The 21,174-nt window shown below is 38.5% G+C and overlaps 1 protein-coding gene across 1 annotated transcript; it reads right to left on the bottom strand.

Moving 5' to 3' along the window:
• Window positions 1-363: 363 nt before the first annotated feature.
• LOC149501222 (ceramide synthase 5) lies at window positions 364-17,099 on the bottom strand. Its single transcript, XM_089733590.1, has 8 exons — window positions 16,799-17,099; window positions 7,175-7,289; window positions 5,742-5,963; window positions 4,808-5,029; window positions 3,530-3,648; window positions 2,436-2,580; window positions 1,416-1,507; window positions 364-787 (listed from the first exon to the last, which is right to left on the bottom strand). The coding sequence occupies exons 1-8, from the start codon at window positions 16,975-16,977 to the stop codon at window positions 778-780; spliced, it is 1,104 nt and encodes a 367-aa protein (XP_089589716.1). The 5' UTR covers window positions 16,978-17,099; the 3' UTR covers window positions 364-777.
• Window positions 17,100-21,174: the final 4,075 nt, after the last annotated feature.

The raw sequence follows: 21,174 nt of genomic DNA, 5'->3' as shown, positions 1-21,174 counted from the left end.
CTATTCAATCGCTATTTTGTCCGATCACCTGTTACTGTTTACAATACATTGACCTCTCCTATTAATTTATATATGACAATATCTGGTGAGTTAAAAATAAAACAATCCCAAAAAATAAATAATAATATTAAAAAAAAAACAGAAAATCCTTTTCTAGACTGTCTCTAGTGTGGTAGACCAATCACTAATCTAGATGCCAACAAAATCATAGCTCATCATAGATTGGTTTATCGATACGTACCATATGTATAAGGTATTAAATAAAACCTCATTCCAGCGCTTTATTTAACGTTTGTATGGAATAACAAACAAAAAAACCATAGATAGCGTTCCATAGAGTAAAAATAACAAGAAAATATGTTAACTTACTACAAACGAGTATTTCCCGCCGAATTTTATTCATTCAATAAACGAATTACAAAATCCTGTGCAGTATTCATAATCCTAAAATTAAAATGCGATGTATTTTGTATTTTATATTTGGCATCGTATTGTGAAGTCCGTTAGGGACGGGAGCTTTGATTTGTATTCCGTTTACTCGATATTAAACAACACTATTATCGATATCGATAAAACTAGTGTGCACTCCCCCTTGGAAACTAACACAAGATTGTGACAACTTACTCTTTAAGGTGGTTGATGCGTTTTTTTTTGTTTTCTTCAAACAATTTACAAATCAATATGTTCCACTTACATAACAATAATCTTAATCGTTAATTTAATCATCTTCATGCATTTCATATTTCGAAGTTCCGCCATTTCACGCCAGTAAAATAATTATGTGACCCTAAAAAATAAAATTATAATTATTTCCTCCGTAAAGATAAAACTATTTTTATTTATCTATGACCTAGATGTGTGAGCTAGTTCGCAAGCCGTCTGGTGTTAGCTGGCTATAGGAGTCCACGGGCATCACAAGCGATGGCCGTGATTGAAATCTAATTTTTGTTGTTTAAAGCCTTCAAACCGTACATCATCAAAATTAGGTAAGATAGTGGTGCATAGAGAATGGGGTTGGTAAGAGAGTGTTAACTATAAATGTGGAAGGATATAGAGGAAGAGGTAGACCTAAAAAGAAATGGATGGGTTGCGTGAAAGACGATACGTGTAAGAGGGGAGTAAGCGAAGAAATGGTATATGATAGAGGAGTATGGAAGGAGAAAACATGTTGCGCCGACCCCAGGTGACTGGCAGGATAATGATGATTTTTTTAAGGATTTTATGACCTTGTAACTAAGACCTTTATGTCATTTTAATTTATATCCTTATTTTTATGAAAAATGATCATATTGAGTGAAACGAAATGAAATGAAGATGATTAATGCGTTTGCCGTTGATTTGAGCCGAGCTGTTTCGGTCCAGTAATTTTTGATGCTTTTTCTTTATTGACACATTAAAATCATCTTTATACATACTTTTTACTCTTTACTCGGCTAGGGGAGCTGTGGTTAGAGTTGTGAGGACTGTCACTCAATTCGGAACTAGAACTCCTGATGTCACCCTCCATCTAAAAAGTATAACATTTCTTTATGAATTACTGAAATGATAATATTTTAACCTTATTTAATTTCTTTAATTTTATATATTTATCTGAATCCCCAGAGTTTCTTTCTTCTAAAAACATATTCGAAGTTGCTAACTAAGTAAATAACTATTATTGAAAATTTTCATAAAGGTAATTTGAACATTTATTTATGTTTTCAACATAACAGTGACAATGTCGTATGCTATCAAAATTAGTTTGATTAGTTATCCTGTAGATTGACACCAAAACTATACGTATTAAACATTACGCATTTGCGTCTTGAGACCTAGAACTCCCACCGAGGCATGCAGTAACGCAAAATATACATTTTAAAGCAAATAAATTAAGACAACATCGTTTTTTCAAGACATAGTTTCAATATCATTTGAGATGTTATAGAGCCGATGAAAATTGTTGTGTTTTAAGTGTCAACCATTACAGATGACGAATCGTTGAAAGCGCTAAAAAGCGTATAAAAGGGCTATCGAAACTTATTATCTCTACTGCCCACTTTGAGAATAAATTATTTCTTAGGACCCCCTATTTTTCACCTACTTAAACACCACTATAGCGAGAGCTCAGTCGGTGTCTAAGAGTCCTCCTAGATGAAATTACAAATCGCCTCCCAAGCCTCTACACAACGCCCCCTTTTTTTTCGGGAACTCTTACCGCCCCCTTTAGGCCTGCAGTGCCCACAAGGGGGCGTTATCGCCAACTTTGGGAAAGGCTGGTTTATAATAAACTACATCAAACTAAACTGGATACTTGCCATCCCTAGTGGAGATAGGTCAATGACCCTTTGCGACAGCTGTTTCATTCAAAAAAATTGACATGCTAATAATCATCGGGACAGCCAGCATATCTTTATTTTCCAGAATTCTAATGTGCAATTAAGTAACAATGATCTGACCTGTCCGGCTTTCAGCGTGTTGTAGGCAATCAGCAAGATCAACCAAGTCCACAGTATATGCAGACATAGTAACAGACACAGGAGCGAATTGAATATGTAGTAGGCCGGGAACATTGGCAGCAGCATCGGAGCTCGGATGGAAGTGCTGTGAACAATTACATACTTAGTTGCCTTGCTCAATTGATAAGTCGCCCAGTGTGCTCTTGTTGAGCGATGCGACTTTGCCAGATATTCTCGGAGTAATCTTTTCTTAACCCTTTGACCGCTATGGTCATCGGTTTAATTTTTTTTTCCTACCAAAGCTGATAGCCTTAGAGGCTATTTCAGCTTCATCCTAACGTGTAGGTGAGCTCATGGGGCTCAAACCGGTGTGTTGCTACCACTGGCCCTAGCTAGAGCAGTACTTCGCACAATTTACTATCTGATCGGAAATGCGACCCACTGAGAAGATCCGGCGAGAAACTCAGTGGGCTGTGTCTATGAGTTAATTCGCTCGTCGAGCCCTTCGGTCGGTACGCTGACCGGTGCTTGTGGTACCTAAAAGCACCGTTAATAAATCGAAAGGATCCGTAATGACGTGAAAGGTCACCGGTGCCCTATGTGGCGCATTGTAGTAATTACGTCGATTTCTGTTACCAAACGCCTAACTTTGCCTTCTTTTGTTTTTAATGTATCTATCTTCGGATTCTACTCTGCTACTCTAGTCTACTACAGAAATCCACATAATTACTTCAGTACATCGTGTAGGGCACCGGTGATCTACATGGAAGTCAAAGGGTTAATATGACATGAGCTATTAAGAAAGTTTAAGCCAAAATTCAAATTTTTACTAGTGGTAGGACACTCTTGTGAGTCCGCGCGGGTAGGTACCACCACCCTGCTTATTTCTGCCGTGAAGCAGTAATGCGTTTCGGTTTGAAAGGTGGGGAAGCCATTGTAACTATACTTGAGACCTTAGAACTTATATCTCTAGGTGGGTGGCGCATTTACGTTGTAGATGTCTATGGGCTCCAGTAACCACTTGACACCAGGTGGGCTGTGAGCTCGTCCGTCCATCTAAGCAACAAACAAAAAATAAAAAAATTAATAAATACCTCCATATGATATAGAACGGGTAAATCCCCACTCTGGTCGAGATCCAGACCACGATTAGCACCAGGAAGAGGGTATCGCACAGACGCTGGTACCCTGCGTATTTTGCGGCCTTCACGGACTGGAAGCAAAAGGAAAACAACAATTTTATTCGAGCACAAACATCCCACAAACATACAGCTTGTTGCTAAGAAGAAAAACTAGTGATGAGAAATTTGTTGATATTTTTTAAAATAGAAAAGATCGAAAAAGGACTGTTGCGGCTGGAGCTTATAGCGCCTGTTTCTGAATACAATATTAATTATGAAAATAATATATGTTCTATGTTGCTCCTTTGTGGATTAGCCCAACTACCTAATAGTTAACTGATAGAGAACGTCTTATGGCATAAATCTTGCCATTTGCATCGTTCTTTACAAAACAAATTAAATAGATAAACATTTTTATTTTCGTATTCTTAACACCTGGTATTCGTATGCAGGCATTATACTCGATATCCCATTGCCTTTTATAGATCTGTAATACGAATATAGGTTATATAAAAAAATCAATCGTTTTTGGCGTGATGCGTTCCTGTCAAAACTCTTTTTTTTTTCTTAATAAGCTCGTGTGGGAAATATTTAGAGCAAAAAAGAAATCGAATCGTTTTTTAAATTATGAAATGTTTACTGTATGACTTTTTAACCTACACTGCAAATCAAGACCTGATATTGGCGACTGGTTCTCAGAGCTCAGTGTGCATAATGCGAGTTTTTTAATGTTCCAACTCCATACTCAAACCTGTATGGAGTTGGAACGTTTGCCGCTAGGAGCGCTGTTCCAACTGCATACAAATTTGAGTTAACTTTTTCGATATCGAGAACGTTAAAAAACTCGCACTAAGCACACAGACATTTCAACATGAAGCAGCAACCTTGACACACAAACTCAACTCTCAATTTTATGGTATAAGCGAAATCGAACATAGATCATACCGACACCACTTAAGAACATAAATGCAATTAAAAAAAAATTATTGCTTCGATGGGTGGACGAGCTCACGGCCCAACTGATCTTAAGTGATTAACGGAGCCCATAGACATCTACAATGTAAATGCCGCCACCCACCTTGAGACATGATTTGTAAGGCCTCACTTTTAACAGTACAACGACTGCCCCGCCTTTCAAACTGAAACGCATTACTGCTTCACGGCAGAAATAGGCAGGGTGGTGGTACCTACCCGTGCGGACTCACAAGACGTCCTACCACCAGTAAGTTTGATAATATATCACCTATATACCTCAACAAATATGTCCGCGCAGTCGTGAACGAGCAACATCAGAGTTCCGATCCGGTGCAGGTTGCAGACCCAGCTAAACGAGAGCAGCGCTATGGTGGCGATGTGGTGGACGAACATCTGCCAGAAGTCCTTGCGCTTGACGTCCCAGAACTGCGAGATGGTCAGCGACCAATAGAACGCGGACGACATCATGTAGTACCACCACACGTCGCTGGTCACACCCTGAAATTGTCATAACAAAATCTTTATAACGACTTATCTATCTCATTAAGTGAATTGATAATATATTTGGCATCTTGAACCACTGCAATGTTAGGAATACACTAGAAAGTAAATTACGAATATTCCTAGCATACAGTCTTGTCTCTTTATGCTGGAAATCCATTACGGAGACATAATCCACTTTTTTTTGCTTTAATGGGTTGACAAGCTCACAGCCCACTGGTGTTCTATCTTCGGATTCGCCTTTCCCAGAGTCTATTACAGAAATTCACATAAATACTTCAGCTGGTGTTAATTGGTTACTCGAGCCCATAGACATTCACAACGCAAATGCGCCACCCACCTTGAGATATAAGTTCTAAGGTCTCAGTATAGTTACAACGGCTGCTCCACCCTTCAAATCGAAAATCATTACTGCTTCACGGCAGAAATAGGCAGGGTGGTGGTACCTACCCGTGCGGACTCACAAGAGGTCCTACCACCAGTAAATTAAGCAAATATTCACATACCTATAGACTAGGGTCACCAGTTAACACAAGATGAGTCGTGAAATAGTCTGTTTATTAATTACTAAAACTTTATATATACACTTCACAAGCAATTGAAGTAAAATTAGAGGTATTCTGTCCCATTTTAACGCAGGTTAAATTCTATCTATGTATATATGTGTTTCTCTGTTTGGTGTCTGTACTGTCTCCTTCGATCGTGATACCTGATGGGGATATCCGATGTAGCATTGGTCGATATCCCATAGCCACTCCTTGTCCCACAGAACGAATATTCCGAATGTGAAGTTGATGAGGTAGAACGTGAATTTCCACGTGTTCTCGCAGAACTTGGTCAGGGTCGAGGGTTTCTCCTGGCTGCGACGCAGACGCCACCAGCGTTCCACTTGCCGTTCCGTCAAATCCAGCTTCTTGGCTATTGTGGAGAACTGGAAATATTGTAACATATAAAAATGAATTGCCGTTCGTTAGTCTCGCTAAAACTCAAGAACGGCTGGACCGATTTGGCTAATTTAGGTCTTGAATTATTTGTGGAAATCCAGAGAAGGTTTAAAAGGTAGTTAAATATGAAAATGATAGGAATTAAATAAAAAATAACAATTTAGTATTCCCTTTGATGTGTCCCCCCCCCCCGTCGGACAGATTCCTTTTGTTTGTTTTAAGTTTATTTTATGCCAATGTTTAGGTCTTTTATTGATCGATTGAGGCACTACAAAGTCTGCCGGGTCAGCTAGTATTGTAATATATTCATTATTGATCTGCTTTTAATAAAATTAAGAATGTGAACTTGAATACAAATTACTTTTCTATCACAACAACCATTTAGGCAAGTCGTTGACTTGAGTAGCTTTTTCTAAGATTGTTGCACTATATTATTATTGAAAACAAGTTAATAAATTTTATCTCATAGGTCCGTGTAAAGCAAGCATTAATTATTCTATCTTGATATCCATTCCATCCAATTATTCAAAACAAAATATATAATGTATACAAGGAACTTCTAGATTCGCGAAATGTATGCGCAATCATTTGTGGTAGAGCATATTGAGGGGTGAATGAATGGCCTTTTGGTTTAAGCGACATTTTTACAACTTTACAGGAGAGCCATTTAAAGTTTAAAATTTGAAAAAAATATCATAACCAAAAAACCTTATTGACCTATTTGACTTGAGTAAACTTAATTGAATTTCAAATAACACATCGAATTGTTAAATCTGATACCAAATAAAACGCACCTTTAATTACAAAGATAAATGTAAGGTTTTTTTTTATTGCTTAGATGGGTGGACAAGCTCACAGCCCACCTGGTGTTAAGTGGTTACTTGAGCCCATAGACATCTACAATGTAAATGCGCCACCCACCTTGAGTTATAAGTTCTAAGGTCTTACTGCTTTACAGCAGAAATAGGCAGGGTGGTGATACCTACCCGCGCTGACTGGAGGTCCTACCACCAGGAAGCGAAATGTCGCTTAAGCTGAATAGCTTTTCACCCCTCGATATTTCGAACTCTTATCATATAACTGACGAGAATCAGCAATGCATTTCGATTTGAAAGGACGTATTAACTCAAGGTGTGGGTAGGTGGTCTGTGAAGTATTTAATACCAAGCGGACCTCATCCGGTACTCGGATATATTACCTGCTTGGGTTTCGGACATTGTCGGTATGCCTCCTCCAACTTTGGATTATTTGGCGCTTTCCGGGGCCTCGTGTCCTTTATGCCTAAGGACTTCCCGAAAGGTGCGTACCAGTGTCTGAAAAAAAAAAAAAAACACGCAATGAAAACCAAACGGAAATTAACCACAAATAGTGAGCAACAGTTGAGGACTTCAAAACAAGGAAAATGTGCAATAATGGGCGACTTTATCACTTAACGATGTCTCCCAGGTAGCCGGGTACAACAACAAAAAGTCTATTTCTGCGGCGAAGCAATCGTTCATTTCAGTTTTATAGGTAGGACAGCTATATTGCCTACATCATTAAAGTTGTGATGACTATGGTCTTCAGTGACGTATTTAGTGCCATAAAAACGCATTCCCATATTGATGGCGGTAATGGATTAACACGAAGCCAAGTTAGCTCGGCTGCTATTTGATACAAAGAAACCGACAATACTTTTTTCCCGACCTATTTATTCTCTGGTAGCTTAAGATGCTATTGCAGTTACATGCGGATGGGTAGGTGAGCTCACCGCCTCAACCTGAGAGATTTTGCAAACCTTAGCCCCAGCAAGAGCAGTGATACGCCAAATATATCGGATCGGAATTTCCGACCCACTGAGAAGATCGTTGAAGTCGTCGTGGCCTAAGGGATAAGACGTCCGGTGCATTCGTGTTGAGCGATGCACCGGTGTTCGAGTCTCAGGTAGGCACCAATTTTTCTAATGAAATACGTACTCAACAAATGTTCACGATTGACTTCTATGGTAAAGGAATAACCTCGTGTAATAAAAATCAAACCCGCAAAATTATAATTTGCGCAATTATTGGTGGTAGGACCTCGTGTAAGTCCGCGCGGGTAGGTACCATCACCCTGCTTATTTCAACCGTGAAGCAGTAACGCGTTTCGGTTTGAAGGGCGGGATAGCTGTTGTAACTATACTTGAGACCTTAGAACTTATATCTCAAGATGGGTGGCGCACTTACGTCGTAGATGTCTATGGGTTCCATAACCACTTAACACCAGGTGGGTTGTGAGCTCGTCCACCCATCTAAACAATAAATAAATAAAAACCGCCCAGGTACTTAGTACTCGCTCAGAAAACCAACGGCGCTAACCCAGCCTCGAATTACCGCTCCCTTGAGTGAAAGGTACGCACGATATCACGACGTCATGTGCAACAATTGCACTTTTTTTTTTAAATCCTATGACCGATAACCTCTTAGGACTATTTACTATAGACTTTCGAGTTTCTAATTTTTCATTGTCAGCTGACAACCTTGAATGTCAAGATTTCTTACTTAGGCTGAGAGCATTGTTCAGTGACGGACGATAAAAAAAAACGTTTTTGTCGCTCGAGCTAACACAATGCATTGTTAAATTACTAAAACTACTCGTACAATAAACTCAAGGTATCTGGTGTTATTATGGTCGACGGCTAGTTGGAATATTTAGTGATTAATATACCGATATACGAGTACGAGGGCGGGATGATAAGTAAGCCACTGCTATTTCAAATGTTAAAATTAAAAAAAATTATGTCATTTTTAAATTTATATCTCTGGCCACCTGTGTTCTAAATTTGAATTTGGTGACGTGAAGATTTTATTGATTTTTTGGCATTTGAAAATATATTTCGTCAACTATTTTCAAAATGGATAAAATTGAATAAAGAGCGTTGATCAAGTTTCTTCATATGAAGGGCATGAAGGGGAAAGATATATATGACGAGTTAAAGAATGTTTTGGGTGAAAGGTGCACACCTTCTTATGCCATAGTCAAAAACTGGGTGGCTGAGTTTAAACGCGGTCGTACATGTGTCCAAGATGAAGTCCGCCCCGGACGTCCAAAAAGCGTCACGTCTTCGGAAATGGTCGTGAAAGTACATGACATAGTTTTAGCAGATCGACGATTGGCTTCCGTCTTTTGGGATGCAGATGGGATCTTGATGATAGATTACCTTCCTAAAGGTCAAACAATGAATGGAGAATACTACGCTAATCTTCTAGATAATCTTCATCAATGTTTTCAGCAAAAACGACGAGGATTGGCAAAAAAAAAAATCATCTTCCACCAAGCAACGCTAGGGTTCACACATGTGTTAAAGCTATAGCAAAAAACAACGAATTGAAGTATGATTTGCTGCCCCACCCACCTTATTCGCCTGATCTAGCGCCATCAGACTTCCGCTTATTCCCTAAGCTCAAAAAATTTTTGGGCGGACAGAACTTTGCCACAAATGATGAAGTCATGGCCGCTGTAAAGGAGTACTTGGCGGAGACTATGTGGAAAAATAAAATTAATTTTATCAAGGAAAGTTAAGCGTTTTATTGTTAGGCTAGTTACTTATCATCCTGCCCTAGTAATTTATATATACATATAAACCTAAGCCATATAGGGCGAACGTAGCCGAACGATTTAATTTCGTGAAAATCAAACATTTGCTTTGGGACGATCGATCGACGAATCGGCAGTATTTATGTACACTTACAATGCTTACTATTGCCAAACTTAATAAGATTTCCCGTAAAAACGGGGAAGCACACAGGGCTCGTAATTAAATTAGACGGCATATTTGTAGTGATACGAATGGTTCGCACCGCTAAGTACTTATTATCTTTGCAACTTCGAAGCAACAACATTTATACTTCTTTATGATTTATGGATTACTGGCGGCCGGAGGCCTTTTCAGTTTCATCAGGACACGTGGGCGAGCTACCTGAGCGCCTCCAAAAGGAGACCTAACAACTCAAGAGTAACTGCTTCGCGAATGAATCTACTGACGGATCGAAATCGCGACCCGCTGAGTTAAACTCAGCGGGCTGATGTTTAGTTTAGGATACCGAACCCGTGCGTTGGTCCGATCATTTTAAGAGAACATTGAACTCCAGCATCAATATCGCTATCCACTGCGTACAGGACAGGAAAGAATGGAAGAACAAAGTCCAAACAAAAGTGCTCCGTAAAGGTCACGACCCTCAAAACTCAACACGATGCTACGAGGAAGACCAAACCTGCAAACGTTATTATTGTTTAAAGCACAATAGCTGCCCACGTTTTAGCATAACAAACTTATTTATTATTTGGCAACACTGACCATTCACACCCAATTCATTTCGGAGTAAGTTATCTGGTGTTTCAATATAGCAGCGCTAAAATTTAATCACGGTAAGGCATAATGAAGCCTCTTGTCGTTACCGCAAAGTCTAAGACCGCAATGCATTAATGCGGTCTCATTCAATGCGTATAAGAGCTATTATTCCAATTCCATTAAAATATGACTTTATAGCTTATGGATTAAGGTAGACTGAAAGGCGATTGCATGCAGCAGAGATGCGAATGTTGCGATGGATGTGTGGAGTGACGAGAATGGATAAAATACGGAATGAATATGTTAGAGGAAGTCTGAAAGTGGCACCTGTGACAGAGAAGCTAAGAAGTGCGCGTTTGGGTTGGTATGGACATGTGATGAGACGAAATGAAAATGAGGTCGGTAAGAAAATGTTAACTATGGATGTGGAAGGATATAGAGGAAGAGGTAGACCTAAGAAGAAATGGATGGATTGCGTGAAAGACGATATGGGTAAGAGGGGAGTGAGCGAAGAAATAGTATATGATAGAAAAGTATGGAAGGAGAAAACATGTTGCGCCGACCCCAGGTAACTGGGAGAAGGGCAGAATAATGATGATGATGATTAAGGTAGACTGGATTAGGTAGAGGTGGCGTTTAGAAAATCGTCTGCTTTCGATTACAAGCTCCATCGAAGAGGAGGGCCGCTCGGATTGTCGATAATCCCATTCTCTCGAATCGTTTGGAGCCTCTGGGTCTGCGGAGGGACTTCGGTTCCCTCTGTATTTTGTACCGTATGTTCCATGGGGAGTGCTCTGAGGAATTGTTCGAGATGATACCAGCATCTCGTTTTTACCATCGCACCGCCCGCCACCGGAGTAGAGTTCATCCATACTACCTGGAGCCACTGCGATCATCCACAGTGCGTTTCCAGAGATCTTTTTTGCCACGTACCATCCGGCTATGGAATGAGCTCCCCTCCACGGTGTTTCCCGAGCGCTATGACATGTCCTTCTTCAAACGAGGCTTGTGGAGAGTATTAAGCGGTAGGCAGCGGCTTGGCTCTGCCCCTGGCATTGCTGAAGTCCATGGGCGACGGTAACCACTCACCATCAGGTGGGCCGTATGCCCGTCTGCCTACAAAGGCAATAAAAAAAAAAAAAAAAAGAGACTATTAATGATAAACGCAACATGATATGCGATATAACAATACAAGTATTGATTTATTTGCACCAAAACTGTCAGGGTTATTTATTGCAAGTATTTTCAACCTGCAGAATTAGTCTATAATAAAAATCTACTTCTGTGTGACCGCGTCGTAAGTATAAGCTGTGTAAATATCCAAAGGTTATTATCTCGAAACAATGTAACAATAATCAAGGGAGTGGTTTTTATAGACGAAAAGTAGACAGTAGGGGAATCACTCAACACCACTTGGATCTGCCTCACGGGCAACGGTAGTGCTCTGAGGAATTATTCGACATAATCATTCATCTCCTTTTTACCATTACACCTCTAACCACCAGAGCAGAGTTAATTCATATTATCTGAAACCGCTGCGTTCGTCGACAGTGCGTTTCCAAAGATCTTTTCTGCCTCGTACCATCCGACTTTGGAATGAGCACCCCTCCACGGTATATCCCGAGCGCTATGACATGTCCTTCTTCAAACGAGGCTTCCGATGAGTACTCAATAGTAGGCAACGGCTTGGCTCTGCCCCCGGCATTACTGACGTCCATGAGCGACGGTAACCACTTACGACTAGGTGGGCCGTATACACGTCTGCCTATAAAGGTAGTAAAAAAAAGGACGGCGGACGTAGTCATCGACTATCGCTTCGACAATTCCACCAGTCGAGTTTTTTTTTTTATTGCCCTTGTAGGCAGACGAGCATACGGCCCACCTGATGGTGAGTGGTTACCGTCGCCCATGGACTTCAGCAATGCCAGGGGCAGAGCCAAGCTGCTGCCTACCGCTTAATACTCTCCACAAGCCTCGTTTGAAGAAGGACATGTCATAGCGCTCGGGAAACACCGTGGAGGGGAGCTTATTCCATAGCCGGATGGTACGTGGCAAAAAAGATCTCTGGAAACGCACTGTGGATGACCGCAGTGGCTCCAGGTAGTATGGATGAACTCTACTCCGGTGGCGGGCGGTGCGATGGTAAAAACGAGATGCCGGTATCATCTCGAACAATTCCTCAGAGCACTCCCCATGGAACATACGGTACAAAATACAGAGGGAACCGAAGTCCCTCCGCAGACCCAGAGGTTCCAAACGATCCGTGAGAATGGGATTATCGACAATCCGAACGGCCCTCCTCTGTAGGGAGTCAAATGGAAGAAGCTGGTATTTGGGAGCCCCGGCCCAGAGATGGGAACAGTACTCCACGCGAGGCCGGACTTGTGCTTTGGATTGATATCCTTGGATTGAGCTACGACTCTGGTTGTAGTCTTGACCGCATTACACCCCCTACATTACCGTTTGCTCAGTCTCTAGTAATTTAAAATATGTTATGGACTAAGCAATAACACTTTTATGATGAGTTCATATGCCTCTAGTACAGGCCTGGGCAAATGGCAGCCCGCGGGCTGAATCCGGCCTGCAGTAGAATTTTGTCTGGCCCGTGAAGCATTGTATATAATACTGGCGGCCCGCTCCGGCTCCGCACGGGTCATTAACAAAAATTTTAGGTAATTTTTTTACACCTTGGAGTTTAAGTAGGGTACCCTAATTTTTTTCAAAAAATATTAGGTATAGCTTATGTCACTCGGGAATAGTGTAGCTTCCAAACAGTGAAAGAATTTTTCAAATCGGTTCAGTAGTTTCGGAGCCTATTCAATACAAACAAACAAACAAATCTTTCCTCTTTATAATATTAGTATAGAAGTATAGATATTAAAAACACATATTAGTTTTTGTCTAACATAAATGCAAGTGGGAGCCAAAATTTTCTCCCGAACAATCGCTCTTTTCAGCGCCACCTATTCGAAAATATAATTATGATAATTGAACAATTACAGTATGTATAATAGTCGCACAATTTTATTAGTTATTATACTTATTATATCACATTATTGCATGAATAAACAAAATAACTTAAGTCAAAAGCCGCCATTTTCTCCTGCGATATAGTAGAACGAAAGTTATTTTATATTAATTTTAATTTGGAGTAATATCTTTCCGCAATAAATTCGCGGAAAATTAACCGAAATAAAAGCAGATATAGATCTACTAAGGGTGCATGCATAAAACACTAAAGAAATAATGATACTGAAATTGATGTATTTGCTTAACATATTTTTCAATTCGAAGAGTTTGAACTAATTTTCTCAGAAGTTATAAAAAATTCATTAATGATATCCTTAGCAAAAACAACACTTGCAATTAGAAAAAAACTGTTTGGCCCGAGGTCAAATTTTCATCTGCAATGTGGCCCGACTATCACAGTATTTGCCCACCCCTGCTCTAGTACAACGTAACGAAAGCAACTGACAAGCGCTCATCGCCTACCCTTGCGACTGGGCATTCCTCGGTCCTTATGTAGTTAAATCGCGTGCAATGGAAAAATATTATAAAAAAATTTATTTAAATTCGGTATTCCGCTTAGGTTTACCATACGTCATTCACTGCCTATATTTGATCCTTCTTAGTGACACTATGGGATGATATGATATATGACTTTTCTTCTCAAAATCAACAGGGAAGAATCCTGGCTTGGATTCTTTCACAATTGTATTGTTATATCAAAAACGGGCCAGAATTCCTTTGGTATTTTTCGATATTCTATATTTGGTGATCGGTTTCTGGATTTTGAAATTTAAAAGTCACCTATTTTTTCCTTAGATAGATTCTGATTGATGTTCAGCTGTGTCACGCTATCCGATATGTTTACCTAGGATATTATTTGACATGGCATGCATAGAGGTCATTCAGTAAACAACCAATAGCTGTGAGTAATGGTCATAAATTACCTGTAGTGATTTTGCAGGTCTGATTTATTACTCTGTTGTCACCTTGGTCATTTAAATAATAAATTTGATTGGAAATAAATTATTACTTATAACATTTACATGCTCTCCCAAAGAACATACTTAAACTGCCATATTCTAAAACACATCTTCTGATATTGAAGTAGGTTGTGGTTAAATTGAGAAAAACTTTGAATATCTAGCACACCTTGACACAGTTAAGAGGCATTTAATCTTTTTGTATATCTCTTCCAAGTTTTATTTCATTTATTAAATATTTGTTGTAAAGATGTTTGGAAACTAAAACAATTTTTTTCCTTTCATTTTGTTGTTCACTTTTTAGGATTTGATGAATCATCGAAATTCAACCATGGTCACTGACACCTTAAAATTTTAATTCATTTCTATTTATTAGTAATTGAATTTAAAAAAGGGATTATTTAATCTCCTTTTTGTATGCCTATTTATGGATCAATTAGATTAGATTAAAGTAATAGATAACATTTTTATATAATCAAACTATATATTATAAGAAACTTTTGCAAAACTCTTTTATCCTGGAAAACTTAACATATTAGTGCTATTTTACACTCAGTCAATTTTAAACATAATAATAATTTTATATACTTTTTGTTAGTAAAAATCAACTTATATCTTATATATGTTACTTTGATTTACTTAATTATAATATAAGACAAAGTATTTCCAATATGATATTTTCCTCCTTAATTTGGTTATTCTATGTCCTGTTCAAATTGGAAGAATAGATACAGCACATAGCTTGTGTTTTGACCTCCACATTACACACACAAGTTTCATATCTTTTGTGCCACAGAAACATTAATAATGAAGTTATTATTCTTATTGGAACTTGAGCATACTCTTGGTTCCTCTGTTCAGTTTAGGAAACTAAGGTCAAAGGATTTAATATTAAATAATGGTATGGTGATTCCAGGGGATATAGATCCATGAGCCATCACAAACTTCTAGCTATTATTACTACATTACTTTGACTCATCAATAGCAGCAGTATTTTCTTGATTACATGTTTCCTTCATAAACTCTTCCCAATTTAATTTCATCACAACTTTACAGATGATAACATAATCATGTTGCAAGGTCAGATATTTAGGAACCATCATATTGAAACATTGACCACACGCCTCAAGATCAGCAGTATTCAATTTGTTTTAACTTTGGCCCCTGGTTATCAAAATATACGGGATGGATTCAAATTTAGAAATTCTGTGATAAACATTTACATTTCAGTTACATTACTAGGGATTGACCAAAATAAATGCCTGATAACATAAAACATCTGTTTCACCATTATCATACATTACCGACAGCTTCCAATCATGAAATATTTAACTTATCAGTGTGCCTTTGCAATCTTTTAATATTATTATTAGCTGCATCAAACTTGTAGTCACTAACAGTATTTTGACAATAACATCATAGTTTTTTTTTTTTAAATAGCTGATGATTGTGTAATTAACTTAGTCGGATTGAGATCTTTATTTCAAGTAATTTTACATTATTGGTCTATTTTGTATTTTGCAAATTTTTGGGTTCACAATATGATATGCCTGCTGTCTGGTTTCTCTTAGTAATTTTTAAAATTTATTTTTATCCTTTTTTTTATTTATTGCTTAGATGGGTTGACAAGCTCGCAGCCCACCTGGTGTTAAGTGGTTACTGGAGCCCATAGACATCTACAACGTAAATGCGCCACCCACCTTGAGATATAAGTTATAAGGTCTCAAGTATAGTTACAATGGCTGCCCCACCCTTCAAACCGAAACGCATTACTGCTTCACGGCAGAAATAGGCAGGGTGGTGGTACCCACCCACGCGGACTCACAAGAGGTCCTACCACCAGTAATTTTAATAGTAGACACATGTATTCCTTTTATTTTATTTTAGTATAATTAAAATAGATTCCTTTTTTTCATTGTTCTTGTTTGATGACAGACCACATGAAAAGTTTAAAATTCTACATAACTCAATTTCAAAACTTTAAAATCAAAGATTTTTAACATCAGGTTAAGTTTTTTTTCTTATCTTATCTTTGAGTACATTTAATTATAAACTACGATATGATCTATAAATTTTTTCGCAAGTATTATTACACTAGTTGTGGGTGTGTTAATATAGAGGTGTGCAGTGTGTGAACTGATAAAGATATATTTTTATATCTACAAAATTTTAAAGCAATTAGTCACTGACATGAGAAGAATGAGATGGAAGAGAAATTACATGTATACATGATTAAATGAAAAAATCGTTAAATAAAATTTAAAAATGTTGAAATTATTGAAATTATTCTAAACTATTACGACACTTCTTAGAAATGTAAATGAACAAGAACAGGATTCCGCCTACTCGACTCATAGCAACGAGGATTGTTAAATCAAGTTACTTGAGGAACGAACTTTTTTCTTTTTCTAATATATTTTAATTATTTTGGAAAATTTTCTTCCATGTTAGCGAAAAAGCGATAGCCGATAGGTTATCGATGGACTAATTTGCTTATGAATGTTTGAAAATTTATTGTACTCACTTCTCCAGGAAATTTCGTATCACCATAAAAACCACAGCTAACGGTATAGGGATGAAAACGTGAGTGTAGTTGGTGTATTCAACAGCCTTATCCGGTCCGGGTGCGATATCCTCCCACGTCGTCTTGGGCGGTAACCAAACTCCCTCGTCCCAGAATTTGTCTAATATTAGCCGCAGCATTTTGAATGTGTCTAAACAGGCACTACTTTTTATTCAAGTTTGTTTTAATGAAAAATGTAATCAGGAAAACGAACACCACGACCGCCTCAAAAAGTAGACAGTCAGTGTTGCCATATGTTTTACAATTTTTTCAACTTGGGAACCACAAGTATTCCCCGAAAAAACCTTGATCATTACCAATATTTTAAAAATAAATATTAGTGACACTAGTTACGACTACAACGACGACTATAACAAGTTAGTTATGAAACTGACCATTCTGCTCTCTCCTCTTGCCAAAAACTTGACGACGAATTGAAAAAGTATCTTAACGATGGGAATTCTTCTCTAAAACTAGAGAACGTCTTAGTTCCTGGTACAAACACTGTTTTGGTCTGCGACATGTCCACTGGGCGACCACGTCCATTTGTATCGGAACTTATGCGGAAGAAGATTTTTGCTTAGCTACATAATCTTAACCATGCTGGTATTAGATCAACCATACGATTGATCTCAGACCGTTTCGTGTGGCCTGGCATTGCCAAAGATTGCCGCTATTTGTGCCAAACCTGCGTTGCTTGCCAGCGAAGTAAGGTGACGCGGCATATAAAACCTCCACTTGGACACATCTCCAGTCCTACGTCTCGGCTCAAGCATGTTCATATTGACATCATTGGCCCTCTTCCATCTTGTTCTGGCTTCGAATACTGCCTGACTGCTGTAGATTGCTACACTCGATGGCCCGAAGTTTGGCCAGCAGAAGAAGTGGCGAGCACCTTTGTAGCCGACTGGATTGCTCGATTCGGAGCTCCTGCTGTCGTCACAACTGACCAGGGACGATAGTTCGAGTCGGACCTTTTCAGACATCTTACTAATTTATGTGGTACTAAACGTATACGCACTACTAGTTACCACCCTTGTGCTAATGGGCTCGTGGAGCGCATGCATAGACAGTTAAAGGCCTCTCTGATGTGTTACGATGATTCGTGGTTGAATTCATTACCTTTGGTCTTGTTAGGAATTCGTTCTTCTTTTAAAGAAGACATACAAGCAACAGTAGCGGAATTGCTTTACGGAGAAACATTAACGCTTCCAGGGGAACTCTTAGTACCTCCCGGTCCTTCTGGCTTCGAGGACTCGACGGATTTTGTCGTAAAGTTAAGACAGCGTATGTCTAAATTGCGTCCCACTCCGTGTTCCTCACACACTAAACCATCGCCTTTCATATTCAAAAATCTTTCCACCGCCTCCCATGTCATGCTCAGGGAGGATTCGGTTAGACGTTCAATGCAACCACCTTACTCTGGTCCTCATAAAGTTATATCTAGAGCTGAGGACCGAAAAACGTGATCAATTGAAGCAAAAGGGAAACAGGTGACAGTCAGTGTCGACAGAATTAAGCCAGCTTTCGTCGAATATTCTTTAGTAGATCTGGTTCCGGCACCAGCACCGGGGGTTTCTGTGCCTCAAACAGCGCAACTGGATGCTACTGATGTCCCTTCATGTCCACTTGTGCCTTCGGCACCTCTAACTGCTACTCCTACGCATACACCTCAATATACCACCCGGTCAGGTCGCAGAGTCCACTTCTTCAAACCTTTCGACCTATAATCATTTTTCTCTTTTTCTGCGGATTCTCCTTCTCCGTAGGGGGGTGGTGTGGCGTTTAAGAACGCACTTTTTGATGATGCGTAAGCCGGAACGTATGAGAGGTGGGAAAAAGAAGATAGTCTGTGACACAGGACCTTTTTACCGCCGAAAAGACTTTTTGGCGGGAACGCGGGAGTGAAGTTGTGTGATTTGTTTTATTTTGTCTATTTAGTGTTTCTTCAGGTTTAAATGTGTAATAATGGTGGTTTATTAACTGTTTAATATCTGTGTAAGTGCACAAATCTGGGAAAATGAAACAAAGCTGCTGGACGTAACTTCTCGGGTTCCTCCAAAAAGTCCACTGAAAAAATCTCAGTAAATGACCACCATTTCACTGCGATTATATTTCATCCCATATCATCTCATTTCATTAAATTTCATCCCAGTTGATTAATGTCTCAAATTAATCATCTTCATTTCATTTCACTCCATATTATCATTTTTCATAAAATTAAGAAAATAAAGTAAAATAAGACATGACTTAAAGGTCTTAGTTACCAGGTCATATAATCTCTTAAAAAAAAAAAATATCGCCGAAAATTTAAAACGTAAAATAAAGCAATGTGTATAATAACTAATATACTATAATAACATAGAATTGTTTATGCCGCTACAACAATAAATATTCTATTGTTTCAACTGTGGTGTTAATTACTTAGAACTTTATTGAATTATAGAACTATATTGACGAAATTAGTTTGGACTACGTAAACATGTTAGAGCTTGTATATTACACTGTCACTGACTACTCTAGTCATGAAATATATTAAATTTCCTAACTCAGCATCATCAGTCACATCAGTTAACAACTGCTCAATTCATATCATACCCTGTGTTTGAACTGTTATTTAGTGCTGACAGTGGGACACTTTTTCAAGATTCTCCCATAAGAAACGGTTCTCCTTACCTCAACCCTCCATAATTAAAATGAAATTTGTGCAGTTGTTGTTGGCATTTCTGGGACCGTTTGTTATGGGAACATTATCATACAATAGATGGCGCGTGAGTAGTTTTAAGTAATGAATGTTCATCAATGATATACTAGCATTAACAACTTCTGTAGAATAATAGATATCCATATTTTCTTAACAAAACTAAATTCTAAGCTTAGAAAACGTAATAACTTTATTTACCGAATAACAAACAAGTTACTATATTTTAATAACAGCAACGCCATATTTCTCCTAAAACGTGCGTAGGTATATCACGTTAAAAAAATAACATAATTAAAAAAATTCATTAGAATTGAGAACTGCTCGTTTTAGTAGAAAAACAACTAATATTGCAACCCGTTGACGTTATAATTATTGTAATCGTTGTCTGTCTACCCATTAATGAAGCTTTAATTTTAGGGTTGCCTTTTTTATTGCACGGGTGGACGAGGTCACGGTCCTCCTGATGTTATAATATGTTTACCAGAGATAGACAGATAGATAGACATCTACAACGTAAATACCGCAACTCACCTTGAGACATGAGTTCTGTGTACTTAGTGCGAGTTTTTTAACGTAATCGATAGCGTAAAAGTTAACTCAAACTTGTATGGAGTTGAAGCGTTTGGCTACGTTTGCCGCTAGTTAAATTTGAGTTAACTTTTTCGATATCGAGAACGTTAAAAAACTCGTACTAAGCACACTGCCTGTATGAATGAAGATTGCTCCGTTAACGATGGTGCAACGGTAAACAGAATCCCTCAGAGAATTACCAACGTAACTCATTAGGTTGCGCGGGCTGTGTGGGTTAATTTGATACGGATACGCCTAAATTCGTTGCCCCAAGCATTAGTCCATGTATGTCTCTAGTGTAAATCATAATCTAATAAACTTCCTAAGCACTTTTTTTAATTAGGGTAATGTAGCTGACTTCGTAACTTTCGGTAACTTTAAAATGATTATTTAATTTGACCTCTGAGTTGATTTTATTATTGCTGTGACTAACTGCGATACGTTGATGAACAATAACAAAAACATAAGAATAAGTACTAAATTAAAATACAATGTCAAAAACTTACATTATACAGTCTGTATATACTCTACATATTGTGGTATTGTTTTTATTTTAATCTTTGAATATTTGTATACCAATGAGCTCAATAAAAAAAAAAAACAAAAATCGCCACACTTTTTTTATTGCCCTTGTAGGCTGACGAGCATACGGCCCACCTGATGGTGAGTCGTTACCGTCGCCCATGAACTTCAGCAATGCCAGGGGCAGAGCCAAGCCGCTGCCTACCGCTTAATACTCACATCCAAAACACATCATTAACAACAGCTGTTGCGTTATAAATTTCATTGACTCATCGAATACAGTAATCGTTAATGAAAGGATTTTAAAGTTTTAATGTCCTCATTCGAATATCCTTTAACTAATTTATTAATCATACGTTTATTTTTGCAAGCGAAACTAGTTTGAATGGAGTACTAAGTAAATGTATTTAACTCACTGAGTTTCCCTCCGGATCTTCTCAGTGGATCACGATTCCAATCCGGTGGTAGATTCTGCGAAGCACTGCTCTTACTAGGACTAGTGCTAGCAAATTCTCTCAGGTTGAGCCCGTGAGCTCTCCTC

This window comes from Bombyx mandarina, chromosome 16, assembly GCF_030267445.1.
Source record: "Bombyx mandarina strain Sakado chromosome 16, ASM3026744v2".
In the NCBI taxonomy this organism is placed as follows: domain Eukaryota; kingdom Metazoa; phylum Arthropoda; class Insecta; order Lepidoptera; family Bombycidae; genus Bombyx; species Bombyx mandarina.
This window is presented reverse-complemented; position numbering and strand designations above follow the sequence as displayed.

Bases quoted from the DNA above. Each gene is read 5' to 3' on its own strand.
- LOC149501222 (XM_089733590.1), bottom strand. From the start codon at position 16,977: ATGCTGCGGCTAATATTAGACAAATTCTGGGACGAGGGAGTTTGGTTA. The intron at 3,649-4,807 runs GTATATAGGTGA...TTTTGCTTCCAG, and splicing joins GCGCGGACATATTTGTTGAG to TCCGTGAAGGCCGCAAAATA. The intron at 2,581-3,529 runs GTATTTATTAAT...AATTGTTCACAG, and splicing joins CCGTTCTATATCATATGGAG to CACTTCCATCCGAGCTCCGA.